A 14,394-nucleotide genomic window follows, 5' to 3' on the forward strand; every position below is an offset into this window, starting at 1 on the left:
AGTATGTCGCTTCCTTCTTATTCAGTAGACAAGCACCAGAAGAGAAAAGGAACTGTTCAACAAGACGTCCTCGCGCATCTATACGAGGGTCGCCCCAAAGGTAGTTGTGTGCATTGAAGTCGCCTAGAACCAGATAAGGTTCTGGCAATTCATCTATAAAGGACTGAAATTCATGTTTAGTTAATGTGTAATGTGGGGGTATATAAAGCGAGCAAATAGTGATGAGTTTGTTTAGCAGAACAGCTCGCACCGCCACTGCCTCAAGGGGCGTACGTAGCTGTAAAGATTGACATGCTATACTTTTATGAGTGAGAATCGCCACACCACCCGATGATGCGACGGCATCATCGCGATCTTTGCGAAACGTAACATAGGTACGGAGAAAGTTTGTGTTTTTGGATTTTAAGTGTGTTTCCTGTAAACACAGCACTTTTGGATTGTGTTTATGGATAAGTTCTTGAACATCATCTAGATTCCTAAGTAGACCTCTGACATTCCACTGAATGATTTGTGTATCCATATTTTAAATTTAATTGGTGCTGTGTTTACGGAAACGGAAGGGATGTCTTAGATTACAGAGCCCTTTCGAGGCCCTGTAACCGGGGTTTTGCTCTTTTTGAAGCGTTCGAGGGAACCTCGCCGCTCCTTAGGCGCCTGGGGCGCCTTGGGGATAGTTGTGGTGTCCATTGCCTCTTGTGAGGCGCCGGACACGTGCTCTTGCGAGCGAGAAGTCACCAGGGAAGGGCCCGCCTTGGAGGGCAGGACCCCTGCGCCCACCAGCCCGCAGGTCGGTGGGGTTCCCTGGGGGATTTGGTTGCGCCGGCCATTGCCAGCACTGGAAGGGACCTGGGAGGTTGAGGCAGCCTCGGCTGCGCCCACCTTCGGGGTCGATGGCCCCTTTTCCTCGGTTGGCGGAGCAGCGCTAGCTGCAACCACCGTGGGGGCAGATGGCGTAACTGCCGACTCACTGCGTGTGGGTCGGACAGTCGCCGGAGGCCGTTGTGACGCTGCCCCCTGACGCGCCACATCGGCAAAGGTTTTCTTGGGCAGGTATGATACCCGCCTCCGTGCCTCTCTGAAAGTTATGTTTTCCTTGACCTTGATTGTAACGATTTCCTTTTCTTTTTTCCAGGAAGGGCACGACCGCGAGTACGCGGCGTGCTCACCATCACAATTAACACAATGCGGAGTGTTCTGGCACGTTTCAGAGGAATGTTCTTTGTCACTGCACTTGGCACAAGTCAGCCGGCCTCGACAGTTCTGTGAACTGTGGCCGAAACGTTGGCACTTAAAACATCTGAGAGGATTGGGAACGTATGGCCGAACACGAAGTTTGATATAACCAGCCTCGATGGACTCGGGAAGGACACTTGAGCCGAAAGTGAGTATCAGGTGCTTCGTCTTGATCTCTTTTCCATCTCGCCTCATCTTAATTCGTTTAACGTTTACAACATTCTGGTCACTGAAGCCCTCCAAGAGTTCAGCCTCAGTGAGCTCCATCAGGTCATCATCAGAGACAACACCACGGGTGGTGTTCATCGTGCGGTGCGGGGTTATAATTATTTGGGTTTCCCCAAATGACACTAATGTTGACAATTTGTCATATTGTTTTTGATCGCGGAGCTCCAAGAGGAGATCACCGCTTGCCATCCTCGACGCCTTATATCCAGGACCAAAGGCTTCAGTCAATGACTTAGAAACAAGGAAGGGTGAGATAGTTCTTACTGGTTTATCTGATTTTGCGGAATGGATAACATGGAAACGGGGGAACGATTCTTTTTGGCGGCCAAAAAATTGAAAGACTTCATCGGTGCGCCCTCTTTTCTGAGGGCGATCAAGTAATGGAGGGAAGGAAGTAGCCATGTGTGGACGTGTAGTTTTCGGCAGCAACGCCAGCCACCCACCATGGAGTCCAACAAGGGGACGCTGCAGGGTCTGAAAAACAGGGCCTGCTAACGCCAGCTGTACGTTGCCGCTATAACCCAATATGATATAACCAAGGTTGGCTACTCACACAAGGTTAACCCTTGCTGCCAGGAAGGTCGGAAGTAATAAAGAAATGAGAAGGAGACATGAAAGGTGGAAAGTAAGGAAAAGACGAAGGTTGTAGGGAGAGAGAGACAGGAAAAGGCAACTACCGATTTCCCCCGGGTGGGTCAGTCCGGGGGTGCCGTCTATGTGAAGCAGAGGCCAAAGGGGTGTGTTGCCTCCGCCGGGGGGCCTTAAAGGTCCAAACACCCAGCCTCAGCTCAACCCCCAGGATCCCCTTTTCCCCAGACACGGCTAAGCCGCGCACGGCTACACGCGGGAGGGTCCAACCCTCGTGTGCTCGGGTCCGTGGTGTCGCAACACACCAAACGCCTGCTTGCGCAGACGCCCCTGCGGGGACCCTTCTCTTTCATTTGAAGTTTTTGGAACAGGATATAAGGCGTCGAGAATGACAAGTGGTGATCTTCTCTTGGAGCTCCACGATAAGAAGCAGTACGAGAAACTGCCGAAACTCGTCTCATTTGGCGAAACCCAAATAACAGTAACTCCGCACCGTACCATGAACACCACCCGCGGCGTTGTCTCGGACGATGACATGCTAGAGCTCACTGAAGCTGAACTCTTGGAGGGCTTCAGTGAACAGAATGTAATAAATGTTAAGCGAATTAAGATCAGGCGAGACGGTAAAGAGATCAACACGAAACACCTGATACTCACGTTCGGTTCAAGTGTCCTCCCCGAGTCCATCGAGGCCGGTTATATCAAACTTCGTGTTAGGCCATACGTGCCCAATCCTCTCAGATGCTTTAAGTGCCAAAGGTGCGGCCACAGTTCACAGAACTGTCGAGGCCGGCTGACATGTGCCAAGTGTAGGGACACTGAACATTCCTCCGAAACATGCCAGAAGACTCCACATTGTGTCAACTGTGATGGCGAGCACGCCGCATACTCGCGCGCTTGTTCGTCCTGGAAAAGAGAAAAAGAGATTGTGACAATCAAAGTCAAAGAAAATATATCTTTCAAGGAGGCACGTAGGCGGGTGTCATACCTGTCTAAGAGCAGCTTTGCCGATGTGGCGCGCAAGGGGGCAGCGTCACAACGGCCTCCGGCGGCTGTCCGACCCACAGGCAGTGAGTCGGCAGTTACGCCATCTGCCCCCGCGGCGGTTGCAGCTAGCGCTGCTCCGTCAACCGAGGAGAAGGGACCATCCACCTCAAAGGTGGGTGCAGCCGAGGCTGCCCCAACCTCTGAGGCCCCTTCCAGCGCTGGCAATGGCCAGCGCAGCCCAATCCCTCAGGGAGCCTCATCGACCTCCGGGCTGGTGGGCACAGGGGTCTTGCCCTCCAAGGCGGGACTCCCTCTGAAAACCTCTCGCTCGCAAGAGCGCTTGTCCGGCGCCTCACACGAGGCAATGGACACTACACCTGTCCCCAAGGCGCAGCAAACGCCTAAGGAGCGTCGAGAATCGCTCGAACGCTTCAGAAAGAACAAAACACCTATTACAGGGCCTCGAAAGGGCTCTGTAATATAAGGCATCCACTCCGTCTCCGTAAACACAGCACCAATTCACCTTAAACATGATGATGATGAGTTCTACACAGATGCATCGAAGTCACGCGAGGGGGTGTCATATGCAGCCGTCGGTCCATCCTTCTCGGAATCCGATTTACTGCATCCGGAAACTAGTATCTTCACGGCTGAGGCCTGCGCAATATTGTCGACCGTGAAGCATATAAGGAAATCAAAACTCGAAAAATCAGTTATATATACGGACTCCCTTAGTGTTGTGAAGTCTTTGATGTCGTTCTGTAAGCACAAAAATCCTATATTAATTGAACTCTATTCCATCTTATATAAAGCATATGTATCAAACCAGCATGTGATTATATGCTGGGTGCCTGGCCATAGGGGCATCCAGGGTAATGTTCTAGCGGACCAGATGGCCACATCAATTGCATCACACACTGTTAATTCTACTGCTGCGGTCCCTGTCACAGACCTGAAACCCTTCTTAAGAAGGAAACTGCGAAACTACTGGCAACGATTCTGGGACCTGGAAACAAATAATAAGTTGCATGTAATAAAGCCAAAATTAGGTTTCTGGCCTCCTGTAACAAAGTCACGCCGGACAGATGTCCTATTCTGTCGCCTAAGAATAGGACACACATTTGGCACGCACAACTTTTTACTCACTGGAAACGAGCCTCCAACCTGCGGTAGATGCGGGGAGAGGCTGACCGTCCTCCACGTCCTGCTGGAGTGTCGGGAAGCCGAATATGAAAGAAAGAAGCATTTTCCCCTAGCATACCGGCAGCACATCCCCCTTCATCCTGTTATGTTACTCGGTGCAGAACCGCTCTTTGACACCAGCACTGTCCTAGGTTTTCTGAAAGATGTTGTATTACATGTAACTAGCCCATACGTTCGTAGCGCCTCCTCTCTATAGAGGATAGCGCTGTGATATTTGTTTCGAATAGCACATGCCTCTCGTCCCTTGGGTTCAAGGGTTTTGACGAGGCAGTGGTGCCCTTAGAAAATTTTAGCATCTCACATATTTTGTACATTGCATCATTTTTCCCAATACATTCTAGTGTTCATAGTATTCGTCATTAGTCATCGCCATAATTTTATAGCACGTAGATTTTACGCACTTTAGAGCGACAATTTTTAGGCCACTTTACAGCCAAGTCACATCTCCATAATACATCGTCAACATCACCACTTGTCATGGCGCTCTTTGGCCAAACGTGGCCCTTGCGCCATTAAACACCACATATCATCCAATTCACCTTAAACATGGATACACAAATCATCCAATGGAACATCAGAGGTCTCCTTAGAAAACTTGATGATTTGCAAGAACTCATCCACAAACATAATCCAAAAGTGCTGTGTTTACAGGAAACACACTTAAAATCTAAACACACAAACTTTCTCCGTACGTATCTTACGTTTCGCAAAGATCGCGATGATGCCGTCGCATCATCAGGTGGTGTTGCGATTCTTACTCATAGAAGTATTGCATGTCAACCTTTACAGCTACAAACGCCCCTTGAAGCAGTGGCGGTTCGAGTTGTCCTACTAAACAAACTCATCACCATTTGCTCCCTTTACATACCCCCGCATTACTAACTGAACAAACATGAATTTCACTCCTTGATCGATCAATTGCCAGAACCTTATGCTGTTCTTGGCGATTTCAATGCGCACAGCTCCCTGTGGGGCGACTCTCGTATAGATGCGCGAGGTCGCCTTGTTGAACAGTTCCTTTTCTCTTCTGGAGCGTGCCTTCTCAATAAGAAAGAGCCCACATATTACTCTCTTGCAAACCGATCCTTTTCGTCAATAGATCTTAGTATAGTCTCCCCGTCTGTACTGCCTGAACTTGAATGGGAAGTTACCGACAACCCTTACGGTAGCGACCACTTCCCTATACTGCTAAGATCATATAAAGAATACGAATATCCACCATATGCTCCTATGTGGAAGATTGAGACAGCTGATTGGGAGAAATTTCGATCTCTAACTAGTATCTCATGGGCTGACCTGTCTTCGTTAAGAATTGACGCTGCAGCCGAGTTTTTTACAGCATTCATAATAGATGTCGCATATAAATGCATATCAGAAGTAAAAGGCTTGGCCTGCAAACGGCGTGTCCCATGGTGGAACGACGATTGTAGGATCGCTCGTAAAAAACAGAACACGGCGTGGGGGTTGCTACGCGCTTCTCCCACCGCAGAGAATCTAGTCAACTTTAAAAAAGTAAAATCCGAAGGCAGGCGAACCCGCCGACAGGCCAGACGAGAAAGTTGGCACAAGTTTCTATCAAGTATTAACTCGTTCAGAGATGAGGCGAAAGCCTGGAACAGGGTCAATAGGATAAGAGGGCGACAAGCACATGCACTCCCTTTGGTAAACACAGAAGGCGATACCCTACAAGATCAGGCGGACTCACTTGGGGAGCACTTTGAGAGCGTGTCAAGTGCCAACCATTACTCGCAATCCTTTCTGAAATATAAACAAATAGAAGAATGGAAGCCACTCATGAGAAAATGTCAACAGAATGAACCATACAACTGTCCTTTTAGCATTGCCGAGTTCAGAGCTGCCTTGAGCGCATGCAAGAGCTCTGCACCGGCATCTGACAGAATCATGTATGAAATGATCAAAAACTTACATAAAGACACCAGAGTTACACTAGTCACAATTTTCAACACGATTTGGGCTGCGGGATACCTCCCGACTGCATGGAAAGAAGCCATTGTGATCCCGGTTTTGAAACAAGGCAAAGATCCTTCCTCAGTGGCAAGTTACCGCCCGATAGCCCTGACAAGTTGCCTTTGTAAGGTATTTGAAAAAAATGATCAATCGCCGTCTCGTGCATCTCCTCGAGTCCAGTAAAATGCTTGACCCATTTCAACGTGGTTTTCGTGAAGGGCGATCTACAATCGACCATCTTGTGCGGATCGAAGCGAGCATTCGCGATGCCTTCGTGCACAAGCAATCTTTCTTATCTGTATTTCTGGATATGGAAAAAGCGTACGACACAGCCTGGCGGTACGGAATCCTGCGCGATCTTTCCGCGCTAGGTATCCGCGGGAATGTGTTAAATATTATAGAGAGCTACCTAACCGTACATTTCGAGTGAAAATAGGTCCTGCACTGTCGCGTACATTTATACAGGAAACTGGGGTACCCCAGGGTGGCGTACTCAGCTGCATGCTCTTTGTCGTAAAGATGAACACGCTTCGTGCATCCTTACCACCAGCTATTTTCTATTCCGTCTACGTAGACGACATACAAATAGGTTTTAAATCCTGCAACCTCACAGTCTGCGAGAGACAGGTACAACATGGTTTGAACAAGGTGTCACAGTGGGCAGAGAAGAATGGATTTAAAATCAATCCTCACAAGAGTTCTTGTGTTCTGTTTACAAGAAAGAGAGGCCTGGTCCTGGATCATTGCTTAGAACTGTTTGGACAGCAAATACCTGTAAACAAGGAACACAAATTTCTAGGTGTCATACTTGACTATAGACTCACTTTCGTCCCCCACATTAAACACCTCAAACAAAAATGTCTGAAAACAATGAATCTAATGAAACTTCTATCCCAGACTACGTGGGGTAGTGACAGGAAGTGTCTAATGAATATCTATAAGAGCCTAATTCGATCACGACTAGACTATGGTGCCGTGATCTATCACTCTGCAGCCCCGAGCGCGCTAAAGATGCTAGATCCGGTCCACCATCTAGGAATCCGTCTGGCCACTGGCGCTTTCAGAACGAGTCCCATACAAAGTTTATATGCAGAATCGAATGAGTGGTCACTTCATATCCAGAGAACATACATCAGCCAAACATATTTTTTGAAAGTCCACTCTAATCCTCAACATCCGTGTTATAATACCGTTAACGAGATGACATACGCTACACTCTTTCGCAATCGTCCCTCCGTAAGACAGCCTTTCTCGCTGCGTGTGAGGGAGCTTAGTGAAGAAATGCATGTTCCACTCCTCGAGCTTCGCCTAATGCATCCAGCCAAGCTGCTACCTCCTTGGGAGTGGCAGCTGATACAATGCGACACATCTTTCGTTCAAGTTACAAAGCACGCTTCAGATATTGAAATCCAAATGCACTTTCGGGAACTCCAACACAAACACTCCTGCACGGAGTTCTATACAGACGCATCGAAGTCACACGACGGGGTGTCCTATGCAGCCGTCGGTCCATCCTACTCGGAATCCGACGTACTGCATCCGGAAACTAGTATCTTCACGGCTGAGGCCTACGCAATATTGTCGACCGTGAAGCATATTAGGAAATCAAAACTCAAAAAATCAGTCATATATACTGACTCCCTAAGTGTTGTGAAGGCTTTGATATCGTTCTGTAAGCACAAAAATCCTGTCATAATCGAACTTTATTCCGTCTTATGCAAAGCATATGTATCTAACCAGCATGTGATTATATGCTGGGTGCCAGGTCATAGGGCCATCGAAGGTAATGTTCTGGCGGACCAGATGGCCACGTCAGTTGCATGGCATTCTGCTAATCCCACCACTGCAGTTCCTGTCACAGATCTGAAGCCCTTTCTACGGAGGAAACTACGCAACCACTGGCAACGCCTGTGGGACGCGGAAACAAATAATAAGCTCCACGTGATAAAGCCACAGTTAGGATTCTGGCCTTCCGTAACAAAATCACGCCGAACAGATGTCCTATTCTGTCGTCTCAGAATAGGACACACATTTGGCACGCATAACTATTTACTCACTGAAAATGATCTTCCAACCTGCGGTAGATGCGGGGAGAGGCTGACCGTCCTCCACGACCTCCTGGAGTGTCGGAAAGCCGAATATGAAAGAAAGAAACATTTTCCGTTAGCATACCGGCAGCATATTCCCCTTCATCCTGTCATGTTACTCGGCCCAGAACCTTTATTTGACACCAACACAGTCCTAAGTTTTCTGAAAGATGTTTTCTTGCATGTTTTTAGCCCCACATGTTCGTAGCGGGTCCTCTCTTCAGAGGATGCCGCTGCGATAGCTTTTTCGTATCGCACATGCCTCTAGGCTCTTGTGTTTCAAGGGCCCTGGCGAGGCAGCAGTGCTCCAAGTAATTTTAACATCCTATATTTTTCTACTTTGCATCATTCTTCTACGATGGATTTTAATGTTCATAGCATTCGCCATTTGTCATCGCCATAATTTTATAACAAGTTCATTTTACGCACTTTACAGCGAATATTTTAGGCCACTTTACAGCCAAGTCACATCTTCCATATTACATCGTCAACATTACCACTTGTCATGGCGCTCTTTGGCCAAACCTGGCCCTTGCGCCACAAAAAAACCACATATCATCATCATCACGGTTTCCTAAAAATCAAGGACCTGGAAAGCTTCTTCCGCCCATCCACGCTTCGGAAAGGAAGCTTAGCAGGGCGGAGTACGTGTACAATATAAAATAAAGTCTCAAGTGTTATTCCGGCGTGCTGCAACTCGCAAGTACAGAGAATCTAAGCATTTCAAATTGTTTCATATTGAATATGTCCTGAACACAAGACTTATTATCTCCTAAATTTTTATGCATTTTATCTTAATGTTCTGTCTCGAAATTATTTACAGAGAGTAAATCATTTCGTAGCCTTTTCCAGGGCAGCAAACAGAAAACGTTTCCAAGGCAACAAATAGCGTGCGATCATAACGAAAGTAAGCTTCCTACAGTGCCTACGCGCTGCATCTTCCTTTCTCGCAGGAGCTACAGCATCGCTCAGTACCTTAGTTTGAACTTTTTGCAGATGGTTCGAGCAACAAGCGCGCACAAATAAATGTAAATAAATGCGAAATTTTTTGCTTTACACATGTGCGTTATTTCGCAATTGCTCATCCAGTGCTCCTACAGCAACTTTATTGCTCACACTTGAAAAACGCAGTCGAGCAGGCTCAGCACATTGCGAAGCGTGGTTGTTGTATCGGCGAGGGACATACAAAATACTGAAAGTAGAAATGAGTTCGCGATGCAACGATGCTCTAGAACAGAATTTTTAATTTATAAACGAACCATAATGTTTGGTTAGACTGACCAGACAAATTTCTCCGTTCCACTTGTTGAGTCAAGCGGAGACGGAGGTCTGTTAAAAGGCGGAGATATCGATGGCACATAAGCAAGATGGTTCACAACGTTGTTTTTTCTGTTACCAACCAAGTGGCGGCTGCAGATTCTTGAGTTTTCGCTTAGTTACCACGGCCTTCCGTCAGGGCTACGCAACACAATTACAGAAGAACAAAATTGTCGCACTTCCTCATGCGAGCCGCTATGTTGTGGGGAATGCAAGTAATCCGATTACCCAACATGGTGAACGGCTCGTATCCAGCGCTCTCACCTTTTCCGTTCATACGATCGCGATGGAAATCGGTAAAACTGAACGTTGTTATTCCGTCCTTCACGTTCATGGCAATTTAGAACACAACAATAGCGTCGATTGCGGCGTTTCTTTGTAGCGCGCGGAGCTATCGTGGTTGCCGTCGTTTCCGCCATCAGTCTGAAGAGTGAGTCAGCAAGCGCTTTATGGCAGTTCGGCGGCGCGTTCGACTAGCGTAGAAATTCATAGCTCTCTGTCTGGTTGTTAAATGCGCAAAACGCTCGCAATATGGACCAAAATCTAGTCAAATCGTTGTTTCGCAGTCGCTAGCTACATAGGCAACTTAGCAAGGGAGTCGGGCTTCGCACTACTCAATTACTGCCTCTTCGCACCGGCAGGTGGCGCTACGCGTCTTGCAAAACTCCAGTCTGACGTCCATAGGACTGATTCCATGCTAGTTATGAAATTACAACATTTTAGGACCTCAATTAGCACTCACGATGCATAGCTGCTTGTTTTAAGCCTCGCGTTTCAGTGGTTGTCCTCGCAAGACTGAATGGCATAAAAACAAATACAACACTAACAAGCACTATAATTCAGGGACCAAATATATAAAAGTGCAGGCACGGGCATAATGCCAGAAGAGCGGCATAATTTACTCTATAATGTAAGATGCCTATTCAGGCTCGCCTAAAGGATCTCCCATGTTCTTTTGCTGCTTGGAAGTTAACAGTTATAGCTTGTTCTTCGCATCTCGTTAGCAAGTGACCCTAACACCACTTACAACTGCAATAACTGCATGTATTACTCTACTAGCTGTTACCAAAAGTTATCTGGCCATTATGAATAGGTATTTGAAGATCACTTGTGTCAGTTGACGCAAGGAGAGTTTAGAACTCAAAGACGACAGATCAATCATATACCATGCACTTATTCTTATGTAGAACCAACAATTTTATTGAGATGTAAACATGCACCACGATGCTGATTCAGTCAATAACATTAGCGTAGTTTAAATTTATGAATAAAACTAATTGAAAAATAACCTTAACGTAACATGCCGAATTCTTACCCGCTCGCAAACTGCAATTCGTCAACCAGGCGACTGGTGCTTGGCAAATGGCATGGGTCGTCGCATTTTCCCAAGTGGAATGACTTCGAATGTTTTCTGGAATACCAATTCAAACAATGCAAATAACAAACAGTATCAGTAGTTTTGGCTGACATCCCATTCATTGTCAGATACGAGCAGGCAATAAGTAACATTTGCGGAAAATCACATCTATGGAACTACAAGGGGGAGGTGGTTTTATAAGGAAACTTTGCATCCACCCAACTGTTGCTGTACTGGGTGGATCGCAATTTTCTATTTAAAATATGGACATTCTTTTTCCATTCTTATCACCATGAATTTTGGGAGTAAGAGTCACTGCGCTTATGCGTAGTCAAAGAACGGCCCTCTAAAGTGACCTTAGACATACAGGTCCGAGGCTGTTTTTCTGCCACTGGCCTTGATAAAATTTCCACCCAAACTGTCTGAAAGTACTGGGTAGGATACCCGCAGTAAAGCATCTGAAGTCCCAGACCCCTATAAGAGAGAAAGCAGTCGTGTGAGAACAAAAAAACATGACAGCAAAAATAATTCAAACCTAAAAGCACTAACATACGCAATGTGGCTGTTGCAACGGATGCATTAAGGCAGAAATGAAAGCCCAGAAAGGTAAGGCACAACAGCATATGGCACTGCATGATTGTGCATTGCAGAAAAATTATTATTGCAGCAACATATGCTATATATTATCATTATTTTAGACATTTTTTTCGCCTATTGCGTGCGCCGCCTATCGCTGCCTTCCAGCGCCTTGTATGTTCCAGCGTGGAACAGCACGCGTGATCTCGCAGACCATGGTCACTTTCTCGAATGAATTTAGTGCGCCTTCGTGTTCATTGTCAGTTATCCTGTTCTTAGACTTTTGGCCGTCGCATAGCCTTTGCACAGACCACAACCAGTATTCTGTTAATTCAGCTGGGGCTGTGGGAAATGGTTTTGTGCAGCTAAATATGACAATTCATCGTGTGAATAAGTCCTGCATGCTCATGCCCTTCATTGTGTAGGGTGCCTGGCGTCCGCTTAAGCTAAAGAAGGCCTCTACATCAAAAGTTGCGGAGCATTGCCAAGACAGGTCTTATAAAAAAACAAAGCTGCCTAGCAAACTAGGAAAATTTTAGTTTAAAAGAGATTCATTCGTACCGCCTAAAAAAAGGGGGGGGGGGGGCTTACAGCATCGCAAGGGATTCGGATCAGCAAATCTTGCACACCCCTCGAAGATGTGTTGATAAATAATCGTTTTCTTTCATGTTTCAAATACTGTGGTGTTCAAAAAGCGGTCGCGCTTTATTTTCTCATTGCAATACCCACAGTTGCAACAGAAGTTTGAAGGTCCCCTTATAACTAATAAGCGATTAAGTAAAAAAAAATACCTCGCACGTAAGACCTCGTGTTCCTGGGAAAGCTTTGGGCAGGCGGGCAAACAGAACAATTCTGCAGTGCCTTAGAGACGTGCGGTGTTAATCGAGCACGCGTACTGACCTATAACCTGCGCGGTACTGATAACACGTGCCGCATTGCCTCGCATCATGACCGGTCATGTGATCATTTCACTGAACTACATAGGTATGTAACTCTGACAAATAAACGTTCTTGTTTTGCCACTACCCACTGGCTACACTGCACTGCTTCGGAAGGACGTTTTAAACTGAACTTTATTCTTTTCAGGTCCGCAGCGTGACCAAACTAAAAAGGACGAAGCAGTAAAGGTGGACGAAGAGAGGATGAAAAGGAGGACGAGTCAGTTTAAAGGTGGCACTCTGGAGGATAGTGGTCAACTCTCACATCCTGTCGGCTGCGCCATTGTATTAAGGGACGCAGATAGGCTGCCGTCATCCAGAGCGCCGCCTTTATCATGATTAATATTCTTTCCTTCCTGCCTACGTCCGCTGTTCGCATGGTTCCTTTTTAGAATATACTTAAACTCTCAAGGTTAGCTTTTCGCCATTTTGCTCGTGTTCATCTGTTACTATAAATTTTAGATATCGTGCCCTGGATATGCTACACGAGAAGCTTGCATTATCAATACTTTGTGGCAAACCCCTTAGAAAAAAGTATGCCTACAAATATTGCCTTTTGGAGCTGGAAGGGTGAGGTTTGGGTGGGATGCAACATAGTAATCGCGTGCCGTGCTTTGGATGTAGCGATAACCAGGTTATCGAAATAAATCTCTAACGACGTCCCTCACCCGCAAATAGCTGACGTTACAACACATAATTTAATTTGAGCTTCACCTTTTTCCTTAGGGAAACTCGTGGTTTCTTGAAAACCGGGAATATTTGTTTACAACCCCTCATATGTCTTCAAAAGTGAGTGCTGCTGGTATGACGATTTCTAACTCTACCTTGTAATGACTTCGTGGTTGTCCAGTTGCGCACTAATCTTTCATTTTAAGAGTGATGCTTCTTGGCTAGCTGGAAATGCATACTGCACAGGGGCCGCGCGTTTTGAAGACAAGGACAAGACTAAGGCATACAGATAAACACACGGGAGCAATCCCGTATGTTCATCTGTGGATCTTATTCAGGGGGGTCCTCGTTTTCAAAGCAAACCCCGGCACATTATACGCTTACAGCAATCTACGGTGCGGCATCCAGATGACCTGACAAAGCGTGGCTGTGCCTGTTCATTTTTCAGAACAGTGTCCTTCCTGTCCTGCTGACTCTGCAGAATGGTGGGCAACCAGTCGGATGCAACGTCTTCTATATGACCATCTCGGAGTAGGGGCTTTACTACATTGAACGAATACGAAGATACTGCCTTCCTCTGTTCAAATCACCTATAGCATCCAAGCTGTAGTCACAGTGTACACATTTTTGTACGTCATTTGTTTTCACCATTTCTGTGCAGTAGTGACGAGAAGAAAGACAGACATTGAGCGTGGGTCAAATGATCTCTCTACTTGTCTAATGTGACTTCAGCTTCCAATAAAAATGTCCAGCTTTGTAGTCTCCTCTATAATGGCATCATCTTCACCATCATCATCATCATCATCATCATCATCTTATTTTATGTCCACTGCAGGACGAAGGCCTCTCCCTGCGATCTCCAGTTACCCCTGTTCTGCGTCAACCGATTCCAATTAGCACCTGCAAATTTCCTAATTTTGTCGCACCACCTAGTCCTCTGCCATCCTCCACTGCACTTCCTTTCTCTTAAATCCCATTCTGTCACCCTAATGGTCCAACGGTTATCTAATCTGCGCATTAAATGTCCTGCCCAGCGCCATTTTTCTCTCTTGATGTCTAGTAGAATATTGTCTATACCCATTTGCTCTCTGATCCAAACTGCTCTCTTTCTGTCTCTTAAAGTTATGCCAAGTCTTCTTTGTTCCATCGCTCTTTATGCGGTCTTTAACTTGTTCTCAAGTTTCTTTGTCAGTCTCCAAGTCTATGCCCCATAAATCGGCACCGGTAAAATGCACTATTGTAT

General features: G+C 46.4%; 1 protein-coding gene across 3 annotated transcripts in view; it reads left to right on the plus strand.

Moving 5' to 3' along the window:
• Positions 1 to 13,910, plus strand: part of LOC135901824 (uncharacterized) — a 34,263-nt gene extending 20,353 nt beyond the window's left edge. The window contains exons 5-6 of one of the 3 annotated variants that reach the window (XM_065431673.1): positions 13,209 to 13,271; positions 13,600 to 13,910. In XM_065431673.1, coding sequence (XP_065287745.1) covers positions 13,209 to 13,271; positions 13,600 to 13,686 — 150 coding nt within the window. In that variant the 3' untranslated portion in view covers positions 13,687 to 13,910. The remainder of the gene's footprint in view (positions 1 to 13,208; positions 13,272 to 13,599) is intronic. The other 2 variants (XM_070533599.1, XM_065431674.1) reach the window with 2 other exon arrangements.
• The last annotated feature ends 484 nt before the right edge of the window (positions 13,911 to 14,394 follow it).

This window comes from Dermacentor albipictus, chromosome 2, assembly GCF_038994185.2.
Source record: "Dermacentor albipictus isolate Rhodes 1998 colony chromosome 2, USDA_Dalb.pri_finalv2, whole genome shotgun sequence".
NCBI classification, from domain to species: domain Eukaryota; kingdom Metazoa; phylum Arthropoda; class Arachnida; order Ixodida; family Ixodidae; genus Dermacentor; species Dermacentor albipictus.